Source organism: Narcine bancroftii, chromosome 6 (assembly GCF_036971445.1).
Source record: "Narcine bancroftii isolate sNarBan1 chromosome 6, sNarBan1.hap1, whole genome shotgun sequence".
NCBI lineage: Eukaryota > Metazoa > Chordata > Chondrichthyes > Torpediniformes > Narcinidae > Narcine > Narcine bancroftii.
The window spans coordinates 249,607,768-249,629,670 of record NC_091474.1 but is presented as its reverse complement, the minus strand read 5'-3'; the positions used below and the strand labels follow the sequence as shown (position 1 = coordinate 249,629,670).

Here is a 21,903-nt window from a genome sequence, read left to right as displayed (position 1 = left end):
CCTCTCATTTTTCTTCTCTCCAATGAATAAAGTCCCAATTTGTTTAATCTTTCCCTGTAACTCAACCCCTGAAGACCCAGCAACATCCTAATAAATCTTTGCTCTCTTTCAATCTTACTGATATCCTTCTTGTAGTTATGACCAGAACTGCACACAATTCTCCAAATTTGACCTCACCAACATCTTAAATAACTTCAACATAACACCCCAACTCCTAGACTCAATACTCTGATTTATAAAGGCTAAGATGCCAAAAACTTTTTTTACAACCCTGTCCACCTGCGACGCCTCCTTCAGGGAACAATATATCTGTATTCCCAGATCTCTCCACTCCTCCACACTCCTCAGTGCCCTACCATTTACTGTGCATGTTCTACCTTGGTTTTCCCCTTCAAAATGCATCACCTCACACTTGTCTGCATTAAACTCCATCTGCCATTTTTTGGCCCATTCTTCCAGTTGGGCCAGATCCTTCTGCAAGCTTTTAAATCTTTCTCACTGTCCACAACACCTTCAGTCTTATTGACATCCTTCCTGTAGCTCAGTGACCAGAACTGCACAGAATATTTCAACTTTGGCCTCAGCAAAGTCTTATATAATTTCCACATATCATCCCAACTCCAATACTCAATACTTGGATTTATAAAGGGCAAGATGCCAAATTCTTTCTTTACAACCCTGTCCACCTGCGACACTACCTTCAGGGAACAATGTACCTGTATCCCCAGGTCTCTTTGCTCCTCTCCACTCCTCAATGCCTGACCATTTACTGTGCATGACCTTCCTTGATGCAATACCTCACACTTGTCTGCATTGTAGGCAGAGATGGTGCAGGGGGCAAGGGATAAGATTTCTGGATCATTGGGATCTCTTCTGGGGAAGGTCAGACCTGTACAAGAGGGATGGACTCCACTTGAACTGGAGGGGGACCAATGTACTGGCAAGTAGATTTGCTAGAGCTGTGGGGGTAGGTTTAAACTAGTTTGGCAGGGGGGTGGGGAACAGAGCGTGAGAGCAGTGTCAAGGGAGCATGGCCACCTAGCTAGGAATAAAAAAGATAAGAAAGGTAGGATGGAGATTAGGGTAGAAGGTAAAAAAGAGAATATATGTGAGGGTCATTCTCTGAGATGCATATATTTTAATGCAAGAAGCATAGTGAACAAGGTAGATGAGCTGAGAGCATGGATAGATACTTGGGGTCACGATATTGTGGCAATTAGTGAGACCTGGCTACAGGAGGGACAGGACTGGCAACTTAATGTTCCGGGATACATTTGTTTTAGATGTGATAGATCAGGGGGTAAAAAAGGAGGAGTTGCTCTGCTTGTTAGGGAGGACATTACTGCCGTGAGGTGGCAGGATGGTATGGAGGGATCGACCAGTGAGGCTGTTTGGGTAAAATTGAGGGGTGGAGGAGGAAAGAGGGTGCTAATAGGGGTGTATTACAGACCACCAAATGGGCCAAGGGAATTAGAGGAACAAATTTGTAGGGAGATAACGTATATGTGTGAAAATCATAGGGTAGTGATCATGGGAGATTTTAACTTCCCACACATTGATTGGGATACCCATACGGTTAGAGGGCTGGATGGGCTAGAGTTCGTTAAATGTGTTCAGGATTGTTTTCTAAATCAGTTAGTAGAAAAACCGACTCGGGATGGTGTTATACTGGATCTCCTGTTAGGAAACGAGCTAGGTCAGGTAGCGGACATTAATGTTGGAGAACCAATTGGGTCTAGTGACCATAATTCTGTTAGTCTTAGGGTAGTTTTAAGGAAGAGCAAGGAGAGGCCTAAAGTTGAGGTTCTGGATTGGAAAAGAGCAAATTTCGTAGGAATAAGAAGGGATTTGGGGAGTATTGAGTGGGACAGGATATTTTCAGGTAAGGATGTTAATGAAAAATGGAGGATATTCAAAAAAGAAATTTTGAGGGTACAGTGTAGTTATGTCTCAGTCTGGATCAAAGGAAAGGCTGGAAGTCATAGGGAGGCTTGGTTTTCGAGGAATATTGGAAATTTGGTTAGGAGAAAAAGGGAGGTGTACAAGAGGTATAAAGAGCAGGGAGCTGAGAAGTTGAAGGAGGACTACAAGGAGTGTAGAAGGAATCTTAAGAAAGAAATTAGAAAGGCCAAAAAAAGGCATGAAGAGGCTTTGGCTGACAGAGTAGGATTAAATCCAAAGGGTTTCTATCAGTACATTAAAAGTAAAAGATTAGTGAGAGATAAAATTGGACCCCTTGTAGATAGCGAGGGTAGGCTGAGTGAGAAGTCTGAGCAAAATGGGGGAAATTTTAAATAATTTCTTTGCCTCGGTATTCACTAGGGAAAAAAATGTTGAACCAGTTGAAGTAAAGAAAAATAGTGGGGAGGTCATGAAGCATATAAGGATAACCGAGGAGGTAGTGATGGCTGCGTTAAAAAAGATAAAGGTGGATAAATCTCCCGGACCGGACAAAATATTCCCTAGGACACTCAGGGAGGCTAGTGGACAGTTAGTGGGGCCATTAATAGAGATATTTAGGATGTCACTGGCCATGGGGATGGTACCAAAGGATTGGAGGGTGGCGCATGTGGTTCCTCTGTTTAAGAAAGAGTCCAAATGCAAACCTGGGAATTATAGGCCTGTAAGTCTGACGTCTGTGGTGGGCAAGTTGATGGAAAGTGTTCTGAGGGATGCTATTTACAAATCTTTGGAGGTACAAGGATTGATAGGGAGTAATCAGCATGGTTTTGTCAGGGGTAGATCATGCTTGACAAACCTGATTGAGTTCTTCGAGGGGGTTACAAAAAAGTTGATGAAGGGAAAGCTGTGGATGTTGTCTATTTGGACTTTAGTAAAGCTTTTGACAAAGTTCCCCACAGGAGGTTAGGAAAAAAGGTGGAGGCATTAGGTATAAATAAGGAGGTAGTAACATGGATTCAGCAGTGGTTGGATGGAAGGTGTCAGAGAGTAGTGGTAGAAAATTGTTTGTCCAATTAGAGGCTGGTGACTCGTGGAGTTCCTCAGGGTTCGGTCCTGGGTCCACTATTATTTGTTATATATATTAACGATCTGGATGTAGGGGTAGAGAATTGGAAAAGCAAGTTTCCGGATGACACAAAGATTGGTGGTGTTGTGGACAGTGAGGTAGATTACCGTAGATTAAAAGGTGATTTAGGAAGGCTGGAGGTGTGGGCTGAGAAATGGCTGATGGAATTTAATACAGAGAAATGTGAGGTGCTGCATTTTGGAAAGGCAAATTTAAATAGGTCATATACATTGAATGGTAGACAATTGAGGAGTACAGAGCAACAAAGGGATTTAGGAGTTATGGTAAATAGTACCCTCAAGGCTGATACTCAGGTAGATGGTGTGGTGAAGAAGGCATTTGGAATGTTGGCCTTCATAAATCGGAGTATTGAATTCAAGAGTAGGGAGGTTATGATGAAATTGTACAAGGCATTGGTGAGGCCAAATTTGGAGTACTGTGGACAGTTTTGGTCACCAAATTATAGGAAAGATATAAACAAAATAGAGAGAGTGCAGAGAAGGTTCACGAGAATGTTGACAGGATTTCAGGGTCTGAGTTACAGGGAAAGGTTGTGCAGACTGGGGCTTTTTTCTCTGGAGCGTCGAAGATTGAGAGGGGACTTGATAGAGGTGTTTAAGATTTTAAAAGGGACAGACAGAGTAAATGTGGATAGGCTTTTTCAATTAAGAAAGGGGGAGATTCAAACTAGAGGACATGATTTAAGATGGAAGGGGGAAAATTATAAGGGGAACATGAGGGGAAATTTCTTTACGCAGAGGGTGGTGGGGATGTGGAATGAGCTTCTGGCAGACGTGATCGAGGCGGGATCATTGGTTACATTTAAGGAAAGACAGGATCGTTACATGGATAGGAGGGGACTAGAGGGGTATGGACCGGGTGCTGGTCAGTGGGACTAGGAGGGTGGGGATTTGCTACGGCATGGACTAGTAGGGCCGAACTGGCCTGTTCTGTGCTGTAAGTGGTTATATGTTTCTATGGTTATTAAACTCCATCATCCATTTACTGTCCCATTTTCCCACTTGGTCCAGATCCCTCTGTAAGCTTTGAAAATCTTCCTCATTGTCCACGACGCCTCCTATTGTGTCATCAGCAAACTTGCTGATCCTATTTTCCTCATTATCATCCAGATCATTAACATAGACAACAAACAACAATGGTCCCGGCACCGATCCCTGAGGCCCACCACTCATCACAGGTCTCCAGTCTGAGAAGCAACCATCCACTGCACTCTCTGTTTTCTCCCACACAGCCAATTTCAAATCCAGTTTACAACCTTTCCATAGATACCTAGTGTCCTAACCTTCTGAACTAACCTCTCATGTGGGACCTTGTCAAAGGCTTTACTCAATTAAAATCCATGTAGATAACATCCATAGGGTTTCATTCATCTACCTTCTTGATAACTTCCTCATAAAACTCTATGGTTAAACACGACCTACTATGTACAAAGCCACGCTGACTGTCCTTTCTCAGTCCATTGCAGTCCAAAGACCTGTATAAATCCTATCTCTCAGAATTCCTTCCAATAATTCACCTACTGCTGATGTCAGGCTCACTGGCCTATAATTACGTGGTTACTTTTGGAGCCTTTCTTAGAACAGCGGGACAATATGAGCTACTCTCTAATTCTCTGGCACCTCATCCGTAGCTACGGACATTTTGAATATATCCGTCAGGGCCCTGCAATTTCAACACGTCTCAATCAAGGTCCAAGGGAATATAATTTCCAGCCCAGGGGATTTGTCTACCTTTATTTGCTGTAAGGCAGCAATCGCCTCCTCTCCTTAATCTCCATATGTTTCATGACCCTTCTATTTGTTTCCCTTCCATCTGTGTGCACTATACCAGTTTCCTGAGGAAATACTGACGCAAAAACACTGTTTGAGATCAGTTGAGCACTCTGATCCAGTCTAGGGGACCAAGATTTTTCCCTTGTTATCCGCTTACTCTTTATATACTTGTAGAAACCCTTCGCATTTACCTTCACAGTATCTGCCAAAGCACCCTGATGCCTTATTTTTGCCTTCTTGATTTCCTTTTTATTATCCTCTTACTCTCCAAGTACCTCATTTTCCCCTTGTTGCCTATGCTGGTTATACACCTCTCTCTTCTTAATCTTATCACCACTATCCCTTGAAAACCAAGTTAATCCTGGTTAGAACATGTAAACTCTGCACCTCAAAATATCGCCTTTGAAGGCCTTCCACTTGCCTGACACATCCTTGCCAGAAAACAGCTTATTCCAATCAACTCTTCCATGATCCTTTCTCATCTCCACAAAATTGGCCTTCCTCCAATTTAGAAGCTCAACTCGAGGACCAGACCTATCCTTTTCCATAAGTAACTTGAAACTAATGACATTATGATCACTGGACCCAAAATGCTCAACTACGTTGACTTCTGCCACATGATCCTGTCTGGTTCCCTAATACGAGATCAAGTATTGCATCCTCTCTCGTTGGTACCTCTGCATATTGATTTAGAAAACTTTCCTGTATGTATTTGACGAACTCCAAGCATCCAGTCCTTTTACAGTATGAGAATCCCATTCAATATGCAGAGAGTTAAAATCCCCTACTACCACAACTTCCTGTTTCTTACAATGGTCTGATATCTCCCGACAGATTTGCACCTCCAATTCTCTCGGACTATTGGGCGGTCTATAATACAACCCTATTTCCCTTTCCTTAGTTCCACCCATATAGCCTCTGTAGGCGAGTTCACAGTGCTGTCCTTTCGAGGCACAGGTGCGAGATTTTCCCTGATGAGCAATGCCACTCCTCCAGCTTTCACCCCTCCCCCTAATTGGTAGTGCAAAAATAAACTGTACACAAATAAAAGAACTGGAAACTGAAAAAAGAATGTTTGCACTATGATGGCTGCCCACAAAACACTGAATTTCATGGCAATTGATTCTGAACAGATAATGAATGTAAACAAACTGACTGAGCAATACAGAGAGAACAAAGTAAGACTCCTTCAATGTGTCTCTGAACCTGGGAGTGCGAATCTTGTGACCCCTACACCTCTTTCCTGATGGCAGCAGCGAGAACAGAATGTGCTGGATGGTGTGGGTCTTTGATGATCGCTGCTGCTCTCCAAAGGCAGCGTTCCCTGTAGATGTTCTCAATGGTGAGAAGGTTTTGACTGTGATGCCCTGGGCTGTGTCACTACCTTTTGGAGGACTTTTCGCTCAGGGGTATTGGCTGCATTGGTCTGTGTAATGTGATAATGACCACAGAGCTGCTCAGCTGCTCAATTTTTTTAATCCATCTTTTTGCCAAAGGTCCTTCAGCCACAAAATATAACATGAGCAAGTTTCATTTTGTGAATGGGAATTGGATTGGGACTGACCCTAATGCTTCAAACATTCCTATCACTCCCATAATTGTGAATCTTGGAATAAGTATGTAAATATCTGATAAAATGTATGAACCTTTGTTCAATTTTAATCAGTAAGTTTCTGAATTTGCTTTCAAGCCATTGCTAAGGCATCACACCCTCTGTGGAGTTGCTGCTCTCCACCCCCCTGACATTCTCAGAGTGACATTTCTCTACTTAAATAGAGACAGACTTCAGAATGAATTATATATCGTCTGCTATTAATAACATTGAATATAAGAAACTTTTAGTTTCCAGGTTACCCCCATGTTCCGAGCAAACTGCCCACATCATGATTTGCCATAATGTGAAAAGGACTTCCTTACTGAATTCCATGTTCTAAGCAGGGATGCATTCAGCCTCTCAACTCTAGTGATAGTACTTTGCACAACTGCTGGTTCACAACATGGTGCCAAGACCAATCTCTTCAAGTGGCCACCAGCATCATTTGGAAACCAAACAACTTTAGCTAATGTGTAAAATTTCTCTCCAGTATAAAATATTTGGAAAATATCAAGTTTTACTTTGAGTGAAATTACGTGGTTGTTCAGATTTGTAGCTTGCATTTAGACTTGCTGCCTCCCATTTTGAGTGTGAATAGCATGGAAAACCCAGGAAAAAAGTGCTTAAACAGGGGTGACTACCATAGGATGAGGGAGGAACTGGGCAGAGTGGACTGGGAGCACAGGCTCATTGATGAAACAGTTGAGGAACAATGGAAGATTTTCAAAGAAATATTTTGTAATGCTCAACAAAAATAGATTCCAGTCAGGAAAAAGGGCAGCAAGGGAGGGAAAAATCAACCGTGGTTAACAAAGGAAATAAAGGAGAGTATAAAATTGAAGGTGCAGGTGTTCAAAGCTGCAAAGAGCAGTGGGAAACTGGAAGATCGGGATAACTTAAGAGACAACAAAGAGTTACAAAGCGGGTAATAAGAAATGGGAAAAAGGATTATGAAAGTAAATTGGCACAAAATATAAAAACAGAAAGCAAAAAATTTTATAAAAATATAAAACAGAAGAGGGTGGCCAGAGTTGACATAGGACCCTTGGAGGATGAGAAAGGAAAACTGGTAGCAAAAAATGAGGAAATGGCCGAGGCATTGAACAAATATTTTGTGTCAGTCTTCACGGTGGAAGACACGTCCAGCATGCCCAAGTGCGGAGTTAAGGATGTGAACGTTGGGGAGGGCCTTGATAAAATAATTATTACAAAGGAAGTAGTGATGGAGAAACTAATGGGGCTAAAGCCAGACAAATCACCTGGTCCTGATGATATGCATCCAAGGGTTCTGAAGGAAATGGCAGAAGTTATAGTTGATGGTCATATACCAAAATTCCTTGGATTCTGGGCAGGTCCCGGCAGACTGGAAGACAGCAAATGTCATGCCACTTTTTAAGAAGGGATGTAGGCAGAACACTGGAAATTATCGGCCAATTAACTTGACGTCTGTAGTTTGAAAAAATGCTTGAAGCATTTTGAGTGGAAGAGCAAATTGTAATGAGGATGTGGAGAGTCTGCAGAGGGATAGAGTTAAGCTGGATGAGTGGGCAAAGGTCTGGCAGATGGAGTACAATGTTAGTAAGTGTGAGATTATCCACTTTGGCAAGAAAAATAAAAGAGCTGAATATTATTTAAAGGGTGAAAATCTACAGCATGCTGTTGTGCAGAGGGACTTGGGAGGACTTGTGCATGAATCGCAAAAAGTTAGGTTACAGGTGCAGCAGGTTATTAAGAAGGCAAATGGAATGTTGGCCTTCATCGTGAGAGGAATTGAATTCAGGAGTAGGGAGGTAACGTTGCAACTGTATAAGGTACTGGTGAGACCGCACCTGCAGTACTGTGTCCAGTTCTGGTCTCCATATTTGAGGAAGGATATACTGGCTTTGGAGACGGTCCAGAGGAGGTTTACTAGGTTGATCCCTGGGATGAAGGGGTTGACGTATGATGAAAGATTAAATCATCTAGGATTGTATTCGCTCGAGTTCAGAAGAATGAGAGGAGATCTTATAGAAACATATAGGATTATGAAGGATAGATGTAGGAAGGTTTTTTGAGCTGGCCGGGGAAACTAAAACCAGAGGACACAGTCTCAAGATTCGGGGGAATAGATTTAGGACAGAGATGAGGAAAAATAGATTTTCCCAGAGAGTAGTGAATGTTTGGAATTCTCTAAACATAGAAACATAGAAGATAGGAGCAGGAGTAGGTCATTCGACCCTTCGAGCCTGCTCCACCATTCAACGAGATCATGGCTGATCTTAAAGTTCAGTACCCCATCCCCGCCTTCTCTCCGTAACCTTTAATACCCTTATACTGAAGAAATAGATCTAATTCCCTCTTAAATATATTTAATGAACCTGCATCCACTGCCTTCTGTGGCAACGAATTCCACAGATTCACCACCCTCTGGGTCAAGAAATTCCTCCTCATCTCGGTCCTAAATGGTTTGCCTATTATCCTCAAACCATGGCCCCGGGTTCTGGATTTTCCCACCATTGGAAACATCCCATCTGCATCCATTCTGTCCAGTCCTGCCAGAATTTTATATGTCTCTATGAGATCCCCTCTCAAAACTCCAGCGAGTACAATCCCAATTTGCGCAATCTTTCCTCATAAGTCATTCCTGCCATTCCAGGTATCAGCCTGGTGAATCGCCTCTGCACTCCCTCCATTGCAAGAACATCCTTCCTTAGATAAGGTGACCAAAACTGCACACAATACTCCAGGTGGGGTCTCACCAAGGCCCTGTACAGCTGCAGTAAGGTATCCTTGTTCCTATACTCAAACCCTCTTGATATGAAGGCCAACATACCATTTGCCTTTTTAACCGCCTGCTGTACCTGCATGCTCGCCTTCAAAGACTGATGTACAAGTACCCCTAGGTCTCTCTGCACTTCCCCATCTCTTAATCTATTGCCATTCAAATAGTAATCTGCCCTCCGGTTTGTATTACCAAAGTGGATAACCTCACATTTATCCACATTGTAGTGCATTTGCCATGGATCTGCCCAGTCCCTCAATTTATCCAAATCACACTGGAGCTTCCTGACCCCCTCTTCTGTGCTCACAACCCCTCCTAGCTTAGTGTCATCTGCAAATTTTGAGATATTACATCCAATCCCCTCATCCAGATCATTAATGTAAATTGTGAACAGCTGGGGTCCCAGAACAGATCCCTGTGGTACCCCACTGGTCACCGCCTGCCACTCAGAAAACGAGCCATTTATCCCAACTCTCTGTCTTCTACCTGCCAGCCAGTTCTCAATCCACATCAATACTTTGCCCCCAATCCCATGACCCTTGACTTTGGAAGCCAGTCGTTTATGCGGGACCTTATCGAAGGCCTTTTGGAAGTCCAGGTACACCACATCCACTGGCTCTCCCCCATCTATTTTACCTGTCACCATCTCAAAGAATTCCAATAGATTTGTCAAGCACGATTTACCTTTTGTAAATCCATGTTGACTCCGTCCGATCCCTTCTCTGCTAGTCATATGCTCCGCTATTACATCCTTAATAATGGATTCCATCATTTTGCCCACTACAGATGTAAGGCTCACCGGCCGATAATTCCCCGCTTTTTCTCTAGCCCCCTTTTTAAATAGTGGGGTAACATTAGCTACCCTCCAATCCATGGGTACTGATCCTGAGTCTATCGAGTTCTGGAAAATAATTCTTCAAGCATCTGCTATCTGAATGGCCACTTCCTTGAGTACCCTAGGATGTAGATTATCAGGCCCTTGGGATTTATCTGCCTTCAATCCCATCAATTTCCCCAAGACCATGTCCTTAGAGATACTGATTTCTTTCAGTTCCTCCCTTGCATTAGTCTCTATGTTTCCCAACATCCTTGGGAGGTTATTTGTATCCTCTCTTGTAAAAACAGAACTAAAGTAAGAATTTAATTGGTTTGCCATTTCCTTATTCCCCATTATATATTCCCCTGATTCTGACTGCAAGGGACCTACTCTGGATTTCACCAATCATTTCCTCTTGACATATTTATAAAAGCTTTTGCCGCAAGCTTACTTTCGTAATTCATTTTTGCTCTCTTGATTAATCCCTTTGTCCTCCTTTGGTGCATCTTGAACTGCTCCCAGTTTTCGGTTGCGGTACTTTTTTTGGCCAATTGATATGCTCTTTCTTTGGACCTAATGCTGTCTCTAATTTCCCTTGTTATCCACGGTTGAGTCACCTTTTTTCGTTTATTTTTATGCCAAACTGGTATAAACGATTTTTGCAATTTCTCCATTAGATCTGTGAATGCTTTCCATTGTTTATCCACAGTCAACTCCCCCATAAACACCACCCAATCAATCTTACTCAACTCCCGTCTCATACCATCATAATTCCCTTTATTTAAATTCAGGACCTTAGTCTCGGTTTTAATTTCATCACTCTCCATGTCGAGTGAGAATTCGATCATATTGTGAACGCTCCTGCCCAAAGGGCCTCGCACAACAAGATTGCTGATTAGCCCCTTATCATTGCATAATACCCAATCTAAAATGGCCTGCTCCCAAGTTGGTTCCTTGACATATTGGTCTAGATAACCATCCCGTAAATATTCAAGGAATTCCACCTCCACTGTATTTTTACCAATTTGACTAGTCCAATCTATATGCAAAATAAAGTCTCCCATGATGACAGCTGTTCCCTTATTGCACGCTTTTCTAATTTCTCTTTTAATGCCTTCCCTCACCTCTACACTACTATTTGGAGGCCTATATACCACCCCCACTAACGTTTTCCACCCCTTGCTATTCCTCAGTTCTACCCATATAGATTCCGCATCTTCTGAGTTAATATCCTTCCTGTCAATCGTGTCGGTCCCTTCTCTCACCATCAATACTACCCCACCCCCTTTTCTTTCTTGCTGATCCCTCCTAAATATCGTATACCCTGGGATGTTAAATTCCCAGGCTTGGCCACCCTGCAGCCATGTTTCTGTAATCCCAATCAAATCATATTTGTTTATCTCAATTTCCACAGCTAATTCATCTACCTTGTTCCAAAAGCTTCTTGCATTAAGATATAAAGCCTTCAGATTTGCTTTTTTCACCCTCCTTGATCTTTCTGATTTTTTATTTTCGCTGCCTAACCTAACTTTTCCTGTTTTATCTTTTCTGTCCTTTGCCCTATCATACAGGTTCCCACCCCCCTGCCAAATTAGTTTAAACCGCACCCGACAGCTGTACCAAACCTAGCTGCCAATATATTGACCCCTTTTGGGTTTAGGTGTAACCCATCCTTCTTGTAGAGGTCATGCCTTCCCCAAAAGAGATCCCAGTGATCCAAGAAGCCAAAACCCTGTCCTTTACACCAGCCCCTCAGCCACACATTCATTTTTCTTAACCTTCCATTTTTGTCCTCAGCTGCACTGGGCACAGGTAGCAAACCAGAGATCACCACCCTGGCGGTCCTATTTCTTAGTTTCTGTCCTAGCTCGCTGTAATCCTTTTTCAGTACTTCCTCCTTTTTATCTATGTCATTGGTACCCACATGTACCAAGACATCAGGCTCTTCGCCTTCCCCTTTTAGAATACCCTGGACCCAATTTGAGATATCCTGCACCCTTGCACCAGGGAGGCAGCACACCATGCAGGCATTCCTATCTGACTCACAGAATCTCCTGTCTGTATTTCTGACAATGGAATCCCCAATGACCACTGCATTCCTCTTTACCTTTTGGTCCACCATGCCAGGCTCAGTGCCAGCGACCTGGTCACTGCTGCCAGCTTCTGTCAGGTCATCTCCCTCAACAGCATCCAACAAAATATACCTGTTACTGAGAGGGATATTCACAGGTGTGCTCTCCATTTTCCTGGTATTTTTCTTCCCTCCCCTGACAGTTACCCACTTACCCGACACATCTGGTCTTGGGTAACTATGTCCCTGAAAGTTGAATCTATCAACTCCTCACTCTCCCTTACCAGCTGTAGGTCCTCAAGTTGCAGCTCCAGTTCCCCAACTCGGTCCTTAAGGAACTAACCAGGGAAGTGGTTGAGGCTGCCTCATTAAACATATTTAAAATTCGGTGAGATAAATTTTTACATGATAGAGGAATTAGGGGATATGGGGAGAAGGCAGGTAGGTGGAGTTAGGTCATAAATTAGATCAGCCATGATCGTATTGAATGGCGGAGCAGGCTCGATGGCCTATTTTTGCCCTACTCCTGTTCCTACTTCCTATGTAAAATGTGTAGCGCAATTAAAAAATAGCATGATCTCTGCAGGCAGCAAGAAATGCAAGTTACCATAAATATTAAAAAGAAACAACATTTGTTGTTCCTTTTGCAAGTTGTGTTTTTTCAATTGCTTAATTTTCATCACAGGAGCAAAATGTTTTCCTGTATGTCAAATATTCGGAGAGTAATTTGTGAATTCTGTTAAAGAGAATTTCCATAATATGTAAGCTGTGACATGGAGTCACCTGTATTTGTTTGAAGTCTACTTCAAACAGTAGTCTACTTATAGTCTTTGCTGACTATATAATCCTGTAAGCAGGCAAATGAAAATGGTTACCATACCTGGGTCTGGATCTCTGTAAAGTATGAAAGTTTGCTTAGCTCCACCAGGTTCAACCAGGTCATGTCAAGGATCCAGCGGAAAGGCTTTGGTGGACTGGTTTTAAGGTCAAGAGCAGCTCCACCTGTATAATTAACAAAAATCTCATCCTTGTTTTTAATTGTAAGATAATTAAATGCCAAAAAATTGCACCTTTTTAGTGCCAACCTTTCATGAATTGCATGCTTTTGAGGTCAAAGCCTATGTTAAACAGAAAAATAATAATTCCAGGACCCCCATTGAACTTATAACTGCTGTGAGTGCTCCTCAAGCTCCATTACAGCTGAAACAGTGACTTGGTTCTGAGGTCAACAGCCTCATAGAGATGCCAGCAATGTGTTTCCTAGCGTAGGTCAGAGCAACTGAAAGAGAACTATGATTCTTTCTTCCTAATAACACCTAATGGCCTGAATACGCCTGGGATTGTCTGATCTTGGAAGCCAAGCAGGCTCAGGCCTGGCAGTACTTGAAGGGGAGATGGCCTAGAAACATCAGGTGCTGTAGGTTTCTGAGAGGGGCAATGGCCAAAGTGGCAACTCTCTGTCTGCCTTATGGTAGACAAAAGTTAAAGAATTTCATGTATGTTACATTCTAAATGTAGTATTATATGAAAATAATGGAACCTTTATCTTATTACCTTTAAAAGAGAACACAAGTAACTTCCCAGAATGATCAGAGAACCAATCATCTCATAAACAGGATGAATGAAGAGAAAATTAATGCAAATCAAAAAATGAAGACTCTTTAAATCAAAACCAGATCTGGTCAATCAGCATTTGTAGACAGAGAAACAGACTTAATGTTTCAGGTTGAAATTTGTTTGTATAATTTACTCTGACGGTAAAAACTGATAAACCCTCAAGATTTGACAAATCTGCATCCCAGAATACTGAAAATGGAGGATGATTTGGTTCTCATTTTATAAGGCAAAGTTATTGAACTGTTTCTGCAGATGGGGGGGTGAGGGGGGGGAATATCATTCTATCGTTTTAAAAAGGCAATAGAAAGAAAACCAGAAAATACAGATCAAATAGCTTAACAATGAGGCAATTGTATGAGGCTCTTACAAAGGATGTGATTAAAGCACACTTGATAATGAGTTGACTGTCATATACATGCTACGAAGAACATTTGCACAAAAATTCTTACTTATTTGCAACTGAACTTCATTGCATTGCCCAATTTGTGACAATGGATATATTGGTGGTTTGAGACTGCAATGGGGAGTGCGCTTTGAGGAATTGAGGAAATGAAAGAAACATAGAAACATAGAAGATAGGAGCAGGAGTAGGTCATTCAAGGCTGCTCCACCATTCAACGAGATCGTGGCTGATCTTAAAGTTCAGTACCCCATCCCCGCCTTCTCTCCGTAACCTTTAATACCTTATACTGAAGAAATAGATCTAATTCCCTCTTAAATAGATTTAATGAACCTGCCTCTACTGCCCTCTGTGGCAATGAATTCCACAGATTCACCACCCTCTGGGTCAAGAAATTCCTCCTCATCTCGGTCCTAAATGGTTTGCCTATTATCCTCAAACCATGGCCCCGGGTTCTGGATTTTCCCACCATTGGAAACATCCCATCTGCATCCATTCTGTCCAGTCCTGCCAGAATTTTATATGTCTCTATGAGATCCCCTCTCAATCTTCTAAACTCCAGCGAGTACAATCCCAATTTGCGCAATCTTTCCTCATAAGTCATTCCTGCCATTCCAGGTATCAGCCTGGTGAATCGCGTCTGCACTCCCTCCATTGCAAGAACATCCTTCCTTAGATAAGGTGACCAAAACTGCACACAATACTCCAGGTGGGGTCTCACCAAGGCCCTGTACAGCTGCAGTAAGGTATCCTTGTTCCTATACTCAAACCCTCTTGATATGAAGGCCAACATACCATTTGCCTTTTTAACCGCCTGCTGTACCTGCATGCTCGCCTTCAGAGACTGGTGTACAAGTACCCCTAGGTCTCTCTGCACTTCCCCATCTCTTAATCTATAAAGCACAAGTATTAAGCGGTATTTAAAATTGGGAGAGGTCCCTTCACAAATTGTACCAGTTCTATTACAGAACTGCCCTACACCTTCTTTTACGGATTTTGGGGAAATTGTTCTAAAAACAGAACTCCAGAAATATGTACAATTCAATTGATGACATAGATAGTATTCTTGATTTCATTATTTTTGAACACTGTTGTACCTTTTATTAAAGTCTGAAATTCTCTGTACTTGATGTATCCACGTTCAAGATTAATTTTCAGAGGTAGCAGGAAAGTGAAAAGGAACTTGTGTGTTTCATAAAGACCACGTACTGTATACTTAAACACTTCATAGGTCAGGTAGTGAATAATGTTACTGATTCTCTTTGAAGCCACAGGAGATTTCTTAGATCTACATAAAAAAATCAGAAGGGAGTAATGTAATGAATTAAACAAGGAGTTTGTTTTATTTAAAACGCTATCATATGTAATTCCTCACAATATGAGAAGCTGAATAGAACGCTGAGCTTTAAGTTGAAACGTTTCCTTTATTTACATAAATGATGTAGCAAGACTATCAGTCGTGTCAAATATTTCTAGTCAATCGGATAGGCGAATGAAAGTGTATTTTTCTCCGCTTTGTTCTAAGCTGCTCACAGGTCTCCTGTGTTACCAAGCATCTGTTTTTCATTTCTATTTTTTAGGTTCAGAAGTTTAAAAATTTTCCTTCACACTGCCAACCTCACAGACACAACAATGTGGCATTAGTTCAAAGAACCATGAAATAATTCAGTGGAGAAAGATGTTGATATAATATGATTTATAAAAAGATTGAAAAAGAAAGAGAGAGATGTTGGCCTGGGCCTAAATACTCTGCCAGTCTTTATACTGTATAGTTTATCCATTATTCCCTACCTTCCTTTTCACTCCTCAACAGGTATTTCTTCAATTATTGTCCAATTTTCCTAAAACTTGCATTGAACCTGTTTCTTTTAACTCTTTAAACAGTGTATTGAGGAGTTTGCCAATTATCTGAGATACTGTTGGCTCTTCTGCCAATTACCTTTAATCTATGTTCACAGTTCGACTCTGCCATTAGAAACAATTTGTTTCCCCCTACTTCATTTTCACGGTGTTGAACAGCTCCATCATGTTTGCTGTTAATCCAAACAGTCCCAGTTCTTTACACTTGCCATGTAAATTAGACAATCTTGTAACATGCAGAAATTGCCCATTTAATCCATTGGTTTCAACCTTGCTTACATTCACTACCTAATGAAGCTATTATCAGCTTGGCCCTTTTCTTGTTTAATTGAAATAATTGTCAACATTTAACCAAATATGAACAAGAAGCTTACCTGGCCATGGACTGATCAAATAATTTCAGAAACTGTGCCAGCGAGGTTTGGTACATCATGTTGACCATGCTCATTTCTGTGATGAGGAAATACAAGATGCTACCGCGAGTGGCTGCTGGTCGGTATTCTTCTTGTGCAGTGTTAATCTTTATCTCTGTTTCCGCCGCCACGTGCAGCTTCTCACTGACTTCAGTTGCTGTTGTCTTTGTTATCCGCAGGACTCCAATCACAGACTCGTCTTCAACCAGTGAACCTGAATACAGTTCAATGAGATGATCAAGACAGCATTCCACATCACTACAATTATAAACAATGCAGAATCTGAACATACAGGCTGATTGATCCATCATGAGGGTGGCACAGTGAGCGCCAGCGTCCGTAAGGAGTTTGTATGTTCTCTCCATATCAGCGTGGTTTCCTCAGGGTGCTTTGGTTTCCTTCCACCCTTCAAAACCCACAAAGGTTGCAGGTTAATGGGGCTATTTGACCAGCACAGGCTCATGAGCTAGAAGGACCTGTTACCATGCTCTGTGTCTAAATTAAAAAAATACTTTCCACAAAAGGTAAATCAGCTCAATTCTTTGTCTGGATCTCAGGGAAAGATGACAACTGTACATTCTTTGAAGATTGTGACAGAGTATTTAGAGGTGGTTTGGGAGGAATTACTAGAGTAGTTTGCACACACATTTTAAAACACAGAATGTTTGCAGGACTTTTGCAGAATGCTTTTTGCAAAACTGTAACAAAGTTGCGGAATACAGCTGGCCTGGGGGAGCATGCGATTTTTGGAGGCAGGGTCAGAACAGTTTTGCTCTCAGAGAGGGAGAGAGTGAAACAGAGGGGAGTGACACAGAAATCAGTTCGAGAAGGACAAAACTGGTAAATCTTTGGAAGGCTGTCTGGTCAAAGGAGAAGACTAGCTGTCTGAGGTGACCTGAAAGAAAGAGGATCATCTGCAGAACCCTGAAGGGGGCAAGTTTCGTCAGCAAGACTGATTGGGAAGGAATCAGGGGCGGATGTCCTGGAACAAAAGGAATGTCTCTCTGAAAACCAGCAAGAGCCCTCCTGAGTGGTAACCATTTGCCTGTTAAGCATCAAAGACTGGTGAACTTTGTTAATGCTAACTTCTGTGCACAGTACAAGAATTGTCTGCAACCAGTGAGATTGGACTGTGATCCAAAAAACTTTTCTAATCTTAAATACACATTACACACACCTGCGCTTAGTATTAGAGGGGGTTAGGTAGGTTAAGTAACAAGAAAGTTTAATTCTGTTTTCTTGTTCAATAATAATTAAAAACTACTTGTGTTGAAGTGCCCCTGTGTTGTGGTGCGTGTCTATTGCTGCTGGGTTTTGGGGTCCTCCGGACTCCGCAACAAGATCCTTTTCCTTTGCCACAGAGAGATGAAAAGAAATTGTATGAAACGTAGAAGCATTTCAGCAGGAGAAAGAAACCTGTGGCAGCTTCTTATAAGGACAATGTCTCTTATTCAACAACCCAGCATTTAGCTTTTTCCAACTTGCCAATACATCCAATTACTTTTTGGTTGCCGTGATTGAGTCTACTTCCACCATACTTTCTGGCAGCCAATTATTACTCTTGCCAATGACCTAAATCTGCGACTTGTGCTCTTTTTGAGCTGCTCTCAACAGATCTTCTCCTTACATGCTCTACAAGTGCTTTACTTTCCTATCCCTCCCCTTTAACTGAAGACTTTGCTCCGTACTAATTGATATCTCTCTGTAACTCTGCACTTTGTACTGTGTTTTTATTTCTGCCCTATGAATAGATTAATTAGTTGGATTATTCACAAAACAAACTTTCTCACTGAGAATAAACTTGAGCTTGATCTTTACTAAATTTAAAACAGTTTGGGAGTTACTCTGGTCTATCCACCTAACTAAATTCCTTTATTCCTGGAACTATTTTTGCATCTTCTCTCTGGCTTTCAAATCAATCCTGCAGCCTGGAGGCTAGAATTTTAACATTACTCAAGTACAAGCTGATATTCTATGAAGTTTCAATGTAACTTCCTTGTTTTTGTACCTTATTCCACAAACTCCTTGAGAATTTTAAATTATGTTATTTTATTTTGTATCTATTTACCTTGAAATCCTTGGAATTGTTTTACCTGATAGACGGCTGGTTATTTTTATCAACCTTTTTTGTCTACTTGCATACTATCACAGAACATAGAACAGTAGAGTACAGTACAGGCCCTTCAGCCCTCGATGTTGTGCCGACCCATATACGCCATACAAAGAAAGTTCTTATCCCACCCTACCCCGTAACTAGGGTTGCCAGATTTGCCAAATAGAAATACGGGAAACCCTGTTCAGATGACCATGTTATCAATATACATCCTCTTCCCAGCTTCCTGCAATCTATCTTCCTTCCTTTTTGCTGTACTCTATTTTTCTAATTATGACAGTCATAAGAACAGAAAGAAATAGTTGCAGGAGTTGGCTACGGGACCCCTCAAACCTGTCCTTATTATTATGCTAATCTGCTCAGACCTCACTTTTCTTCTCTGTGCCAGTTCTAATCAGCCCTCATATCCTCAATTTTCAAAAATGTAACTACATACCTTTGTACCTCAGTAATCTTGCCTCCACAAGTTGTTGACCTCTACTTCCTCATTGTTTGCACTACTCTTCACTTGAGGCAAAATGTGATCCAAATGATCAACTCTATTCACTGACAGTGAAGGTGATGAAAAGGGCAACAGTGATGAATCTGGAAACGACAGGCCAGTGAGCCTTACATCAGGGCAGGGAAGATGCTGAGGGACAGGATTCATGATAACTTGAAAAGCCAGGAGATCAGGAGGAGAGATCATAGTTTTGTGCAGCGAGATCGTGTCTCACAAATCTGATTCAGTTTTTTGAGGAGATATCTTAGGTTACCTCTCAAGGAGGCGTAATAGACATGAACTTTAATAAGGCTTTTGACAAGGACCTATTTGGGAGGTGTGACAGTACAGATTCTATCACCAATGCGTATATGTACAGATGGTCGTGTAGGATGACTGTGATTGGCTGAGAGTGTAGCCACACCTACTGGCAGGTCTTAAAGGATGGCTCCTAGCCAGACCAGGTCATTCTGGACGGGTCGACCGACTTGTGATATGCTCCAGTCTTTTAGTTAATAATAGTTAACCAACAAGTCTTTGGTTCTTTCGACGTGCACTACAGGAGGCAAACTTGATCAAAAATTGGCCTCCTGAGAGGAGGCAGAGGGTAATGTGAATAGGTGCTTTTCTGAATGAAGTCTGTTACAAGTGTTTTATCACAGGTATCTGTATAGCTCTGTTGAGTGTGTGTGCATGGATGAGCGTGGGTGTGTGTGTGCGTGGGCGTGCGCGCGTGGGTGTGTGCGCGTGGGTGTGCGTGCGCGCGTGCGTGTGGGCGTATATAAATGACTTCTCTGTAAGTGTTTGTGGTCTGATAAGTAAGTTTGCTGACAACACACACATTGGTGGAGTTATAGATATGAGGGTAGCAGTCTAAGGATACAGAGACATGGATCAGATAAGAAGTTGGGCTCAGCAGTAGCAGATGGAATTTAATCCAGGTCAAGAGTTTGGGGATTTTTAAATTTTATTTATTTAGACACACTGCACAGTAACAGGCCCTTCCAGCTCATGAGGTCACCAATGAACCTACATATCCTCTCAGAGAGTGGTGAATCTGTGGAATTCTTTGCCTCAGGAAGTAGTTAAGACCAGTTCTTTATCTATATTTAAGAGGGAGTTTGATTTGGCTTTTGCGGTTAAGGGGATCAGGGGGTATGGGGAGAAGGCAGGTACTGGGTACTGAGTAGATGATCAGCCATGATCAAAATGAATAGTGGTGTAGGCTTGAAGGGCCAAATGGCCTATTCCTGCACCTATTTTAGAAAAAAGCTGTGGTGGTATGTTATTACACCACTTGGTCACCAGGTGGCTCACCTGGTAACCTTCCATCTATAAACCGGTGGAGATCCTTCCCCCCCCTCACTCTGGCCTAGGTTTGCACAGAGGCCTAGTTGTATATATTAGCCTATTAAAACTAGCGTTTACCTGCACTCTGCTTCATGTGATTTGAAGCTAATAGCCATCAATTTAATAGGCTAATATATATCCAGAATGGATGCCCCACCAGCCCTCGACTCAGCCTAATCCCGACTCAGGGACCCAGGAACAGAGATGGGCCTCGCGCATGTACAGCCAGAAATGGATCGGACAGAGAGCTGCAAGATCGGGATCGAGAGAGAGAGAGGGACCCACGCAGTGGACGTGGTGGACTATGGAATGGGCAGAAGCATCCCGGAGCAGGTAATGAGTGGCCAAGAGCCCTGCCTGTTAACTAACTCGCCGGGACCAGGACCGGCCATGCAGCCCACGGGGTTCTTGGTGTACGACCAAGAGTCACGTCAAGTGCGGGTGGAAGGCGTAAGTAAAGTCGCCCTACCAATCCCGATTTACTGGCAGGACTGTGTGGACGGACGACTACCCCAGAGCCACTCCCGACTGTCTCCGATTCCCTGCAGAAGGCCTGTGTTCCCGCAGGACCGGGTGAACGCGTGGGAAAGGGATCCGGAGCAGTACATGCACCACCCCCCCCCCCCCCCATCTACTGAAGCACAGGCTGAGGTTCAGCCAGGTACTGAGGCCCGACAGGCTAGAGCTGGATCCCAGAACCCCCAGAGCAAGCATGCATTTCAGCTGATGGCAGAGATGCTTTTTAAATGACACAGGGGTGGAGGGAGCGTCAGGGGAGGAGATGCTGATGCTACTGTTAGCTCAGCTGGGGGAATCGCCCACACTCATTAATTCAGGATGCTAAGAAGCGATGAACACTCTGCAGAGACACTGTAAAAGAGGGCACAGTGATCTTATGACCAGGTCACAGCAGGCAGGGGAGTCTGTTAGAGACTTCATACTCGCGCTGAAAGATTTAGCGAGGGCTTGTACTTTTAAAGCAGTATCAGCCCAAGAGTATGCGGATGACCTGGTAAGGGACAGAATTGTAGCCGGTGTCAGATCGACGGAAGTAAGACAAAGGCTGCTGGAAAAGGGGATAGTTAGGCTTGAAGAGGCAGAAACTATTGTGGAGGCTCTGGAGGACTCTAGGAGGGAACTAGAGTAGTACTCAGAACTGGACTTGTTAGCGCCTCACAAGGAGAGATACACGGGTGATCAAGGGCAGCACATAGCGGCAGCAGCCCCATTGGAGCACCCCAAATGCCCTTTCTGTGGGCAGCTAAAGCACCCCAGAGCTCACTGCCCAGCTAGGGAGAAGGACTGTTCGAGGTGTGGAAAGACGGGGCATTATGCGAAAGTCTGCAGAAACCTCAAGGCTCCTGCCAAAGCCCTCATGAAAATGAGAGGTGGGAAAGCTCTTCTCCTTCCCCCACAGGCAAGCAGAGTGCCATGTGCTGTCGGCCATCTTGGGAAAGGGATGTCAGACAGAGGACATCACGATTGCGTGAAGAATACGATGCCAAATGCTACTATGAGCAAGATGCCGACTCCTACCAGAACGGAGGACGTGCCATGCTGGCCTCACTGCAATTGAATCAGGCGAGTCCACAAGATTTATCGGAT

General features: G+C 42.9%; 1 protein-coding gene across 1 annotated transcript in view; it reads right to left on the bottom strand.

The window, feature by feature from the left end:
* LOC138737388 (dynein axonemal heavy chain 8-like) overlaps window positions 1-21,903 on the bottom strand; it is a 397,732-nt gene that overhangs the window by 102,081 nt on the left and 273,748 nt on the right. Inside the window, exons 33-35 of the mRNA XM_069888135.1 lie at window positions 16,316-16,568; window positions 15,179-15,369; window positions 12,945-13,066 (exon numbers count right to left, since the gene is read on the bottom strand). Of these exons, the coding sequence (XP_069744236.1) occupies window positions 12,945-13,066; window positions 15,179-15,369; window positions 16,316-16,568 (566 nt within the window). The remainder of the gene's footprint in view (window positions 1-12,944; window positions 13,067-15,178; window positions 15,370-16,315; window positions 16,569-21,903) is intronic.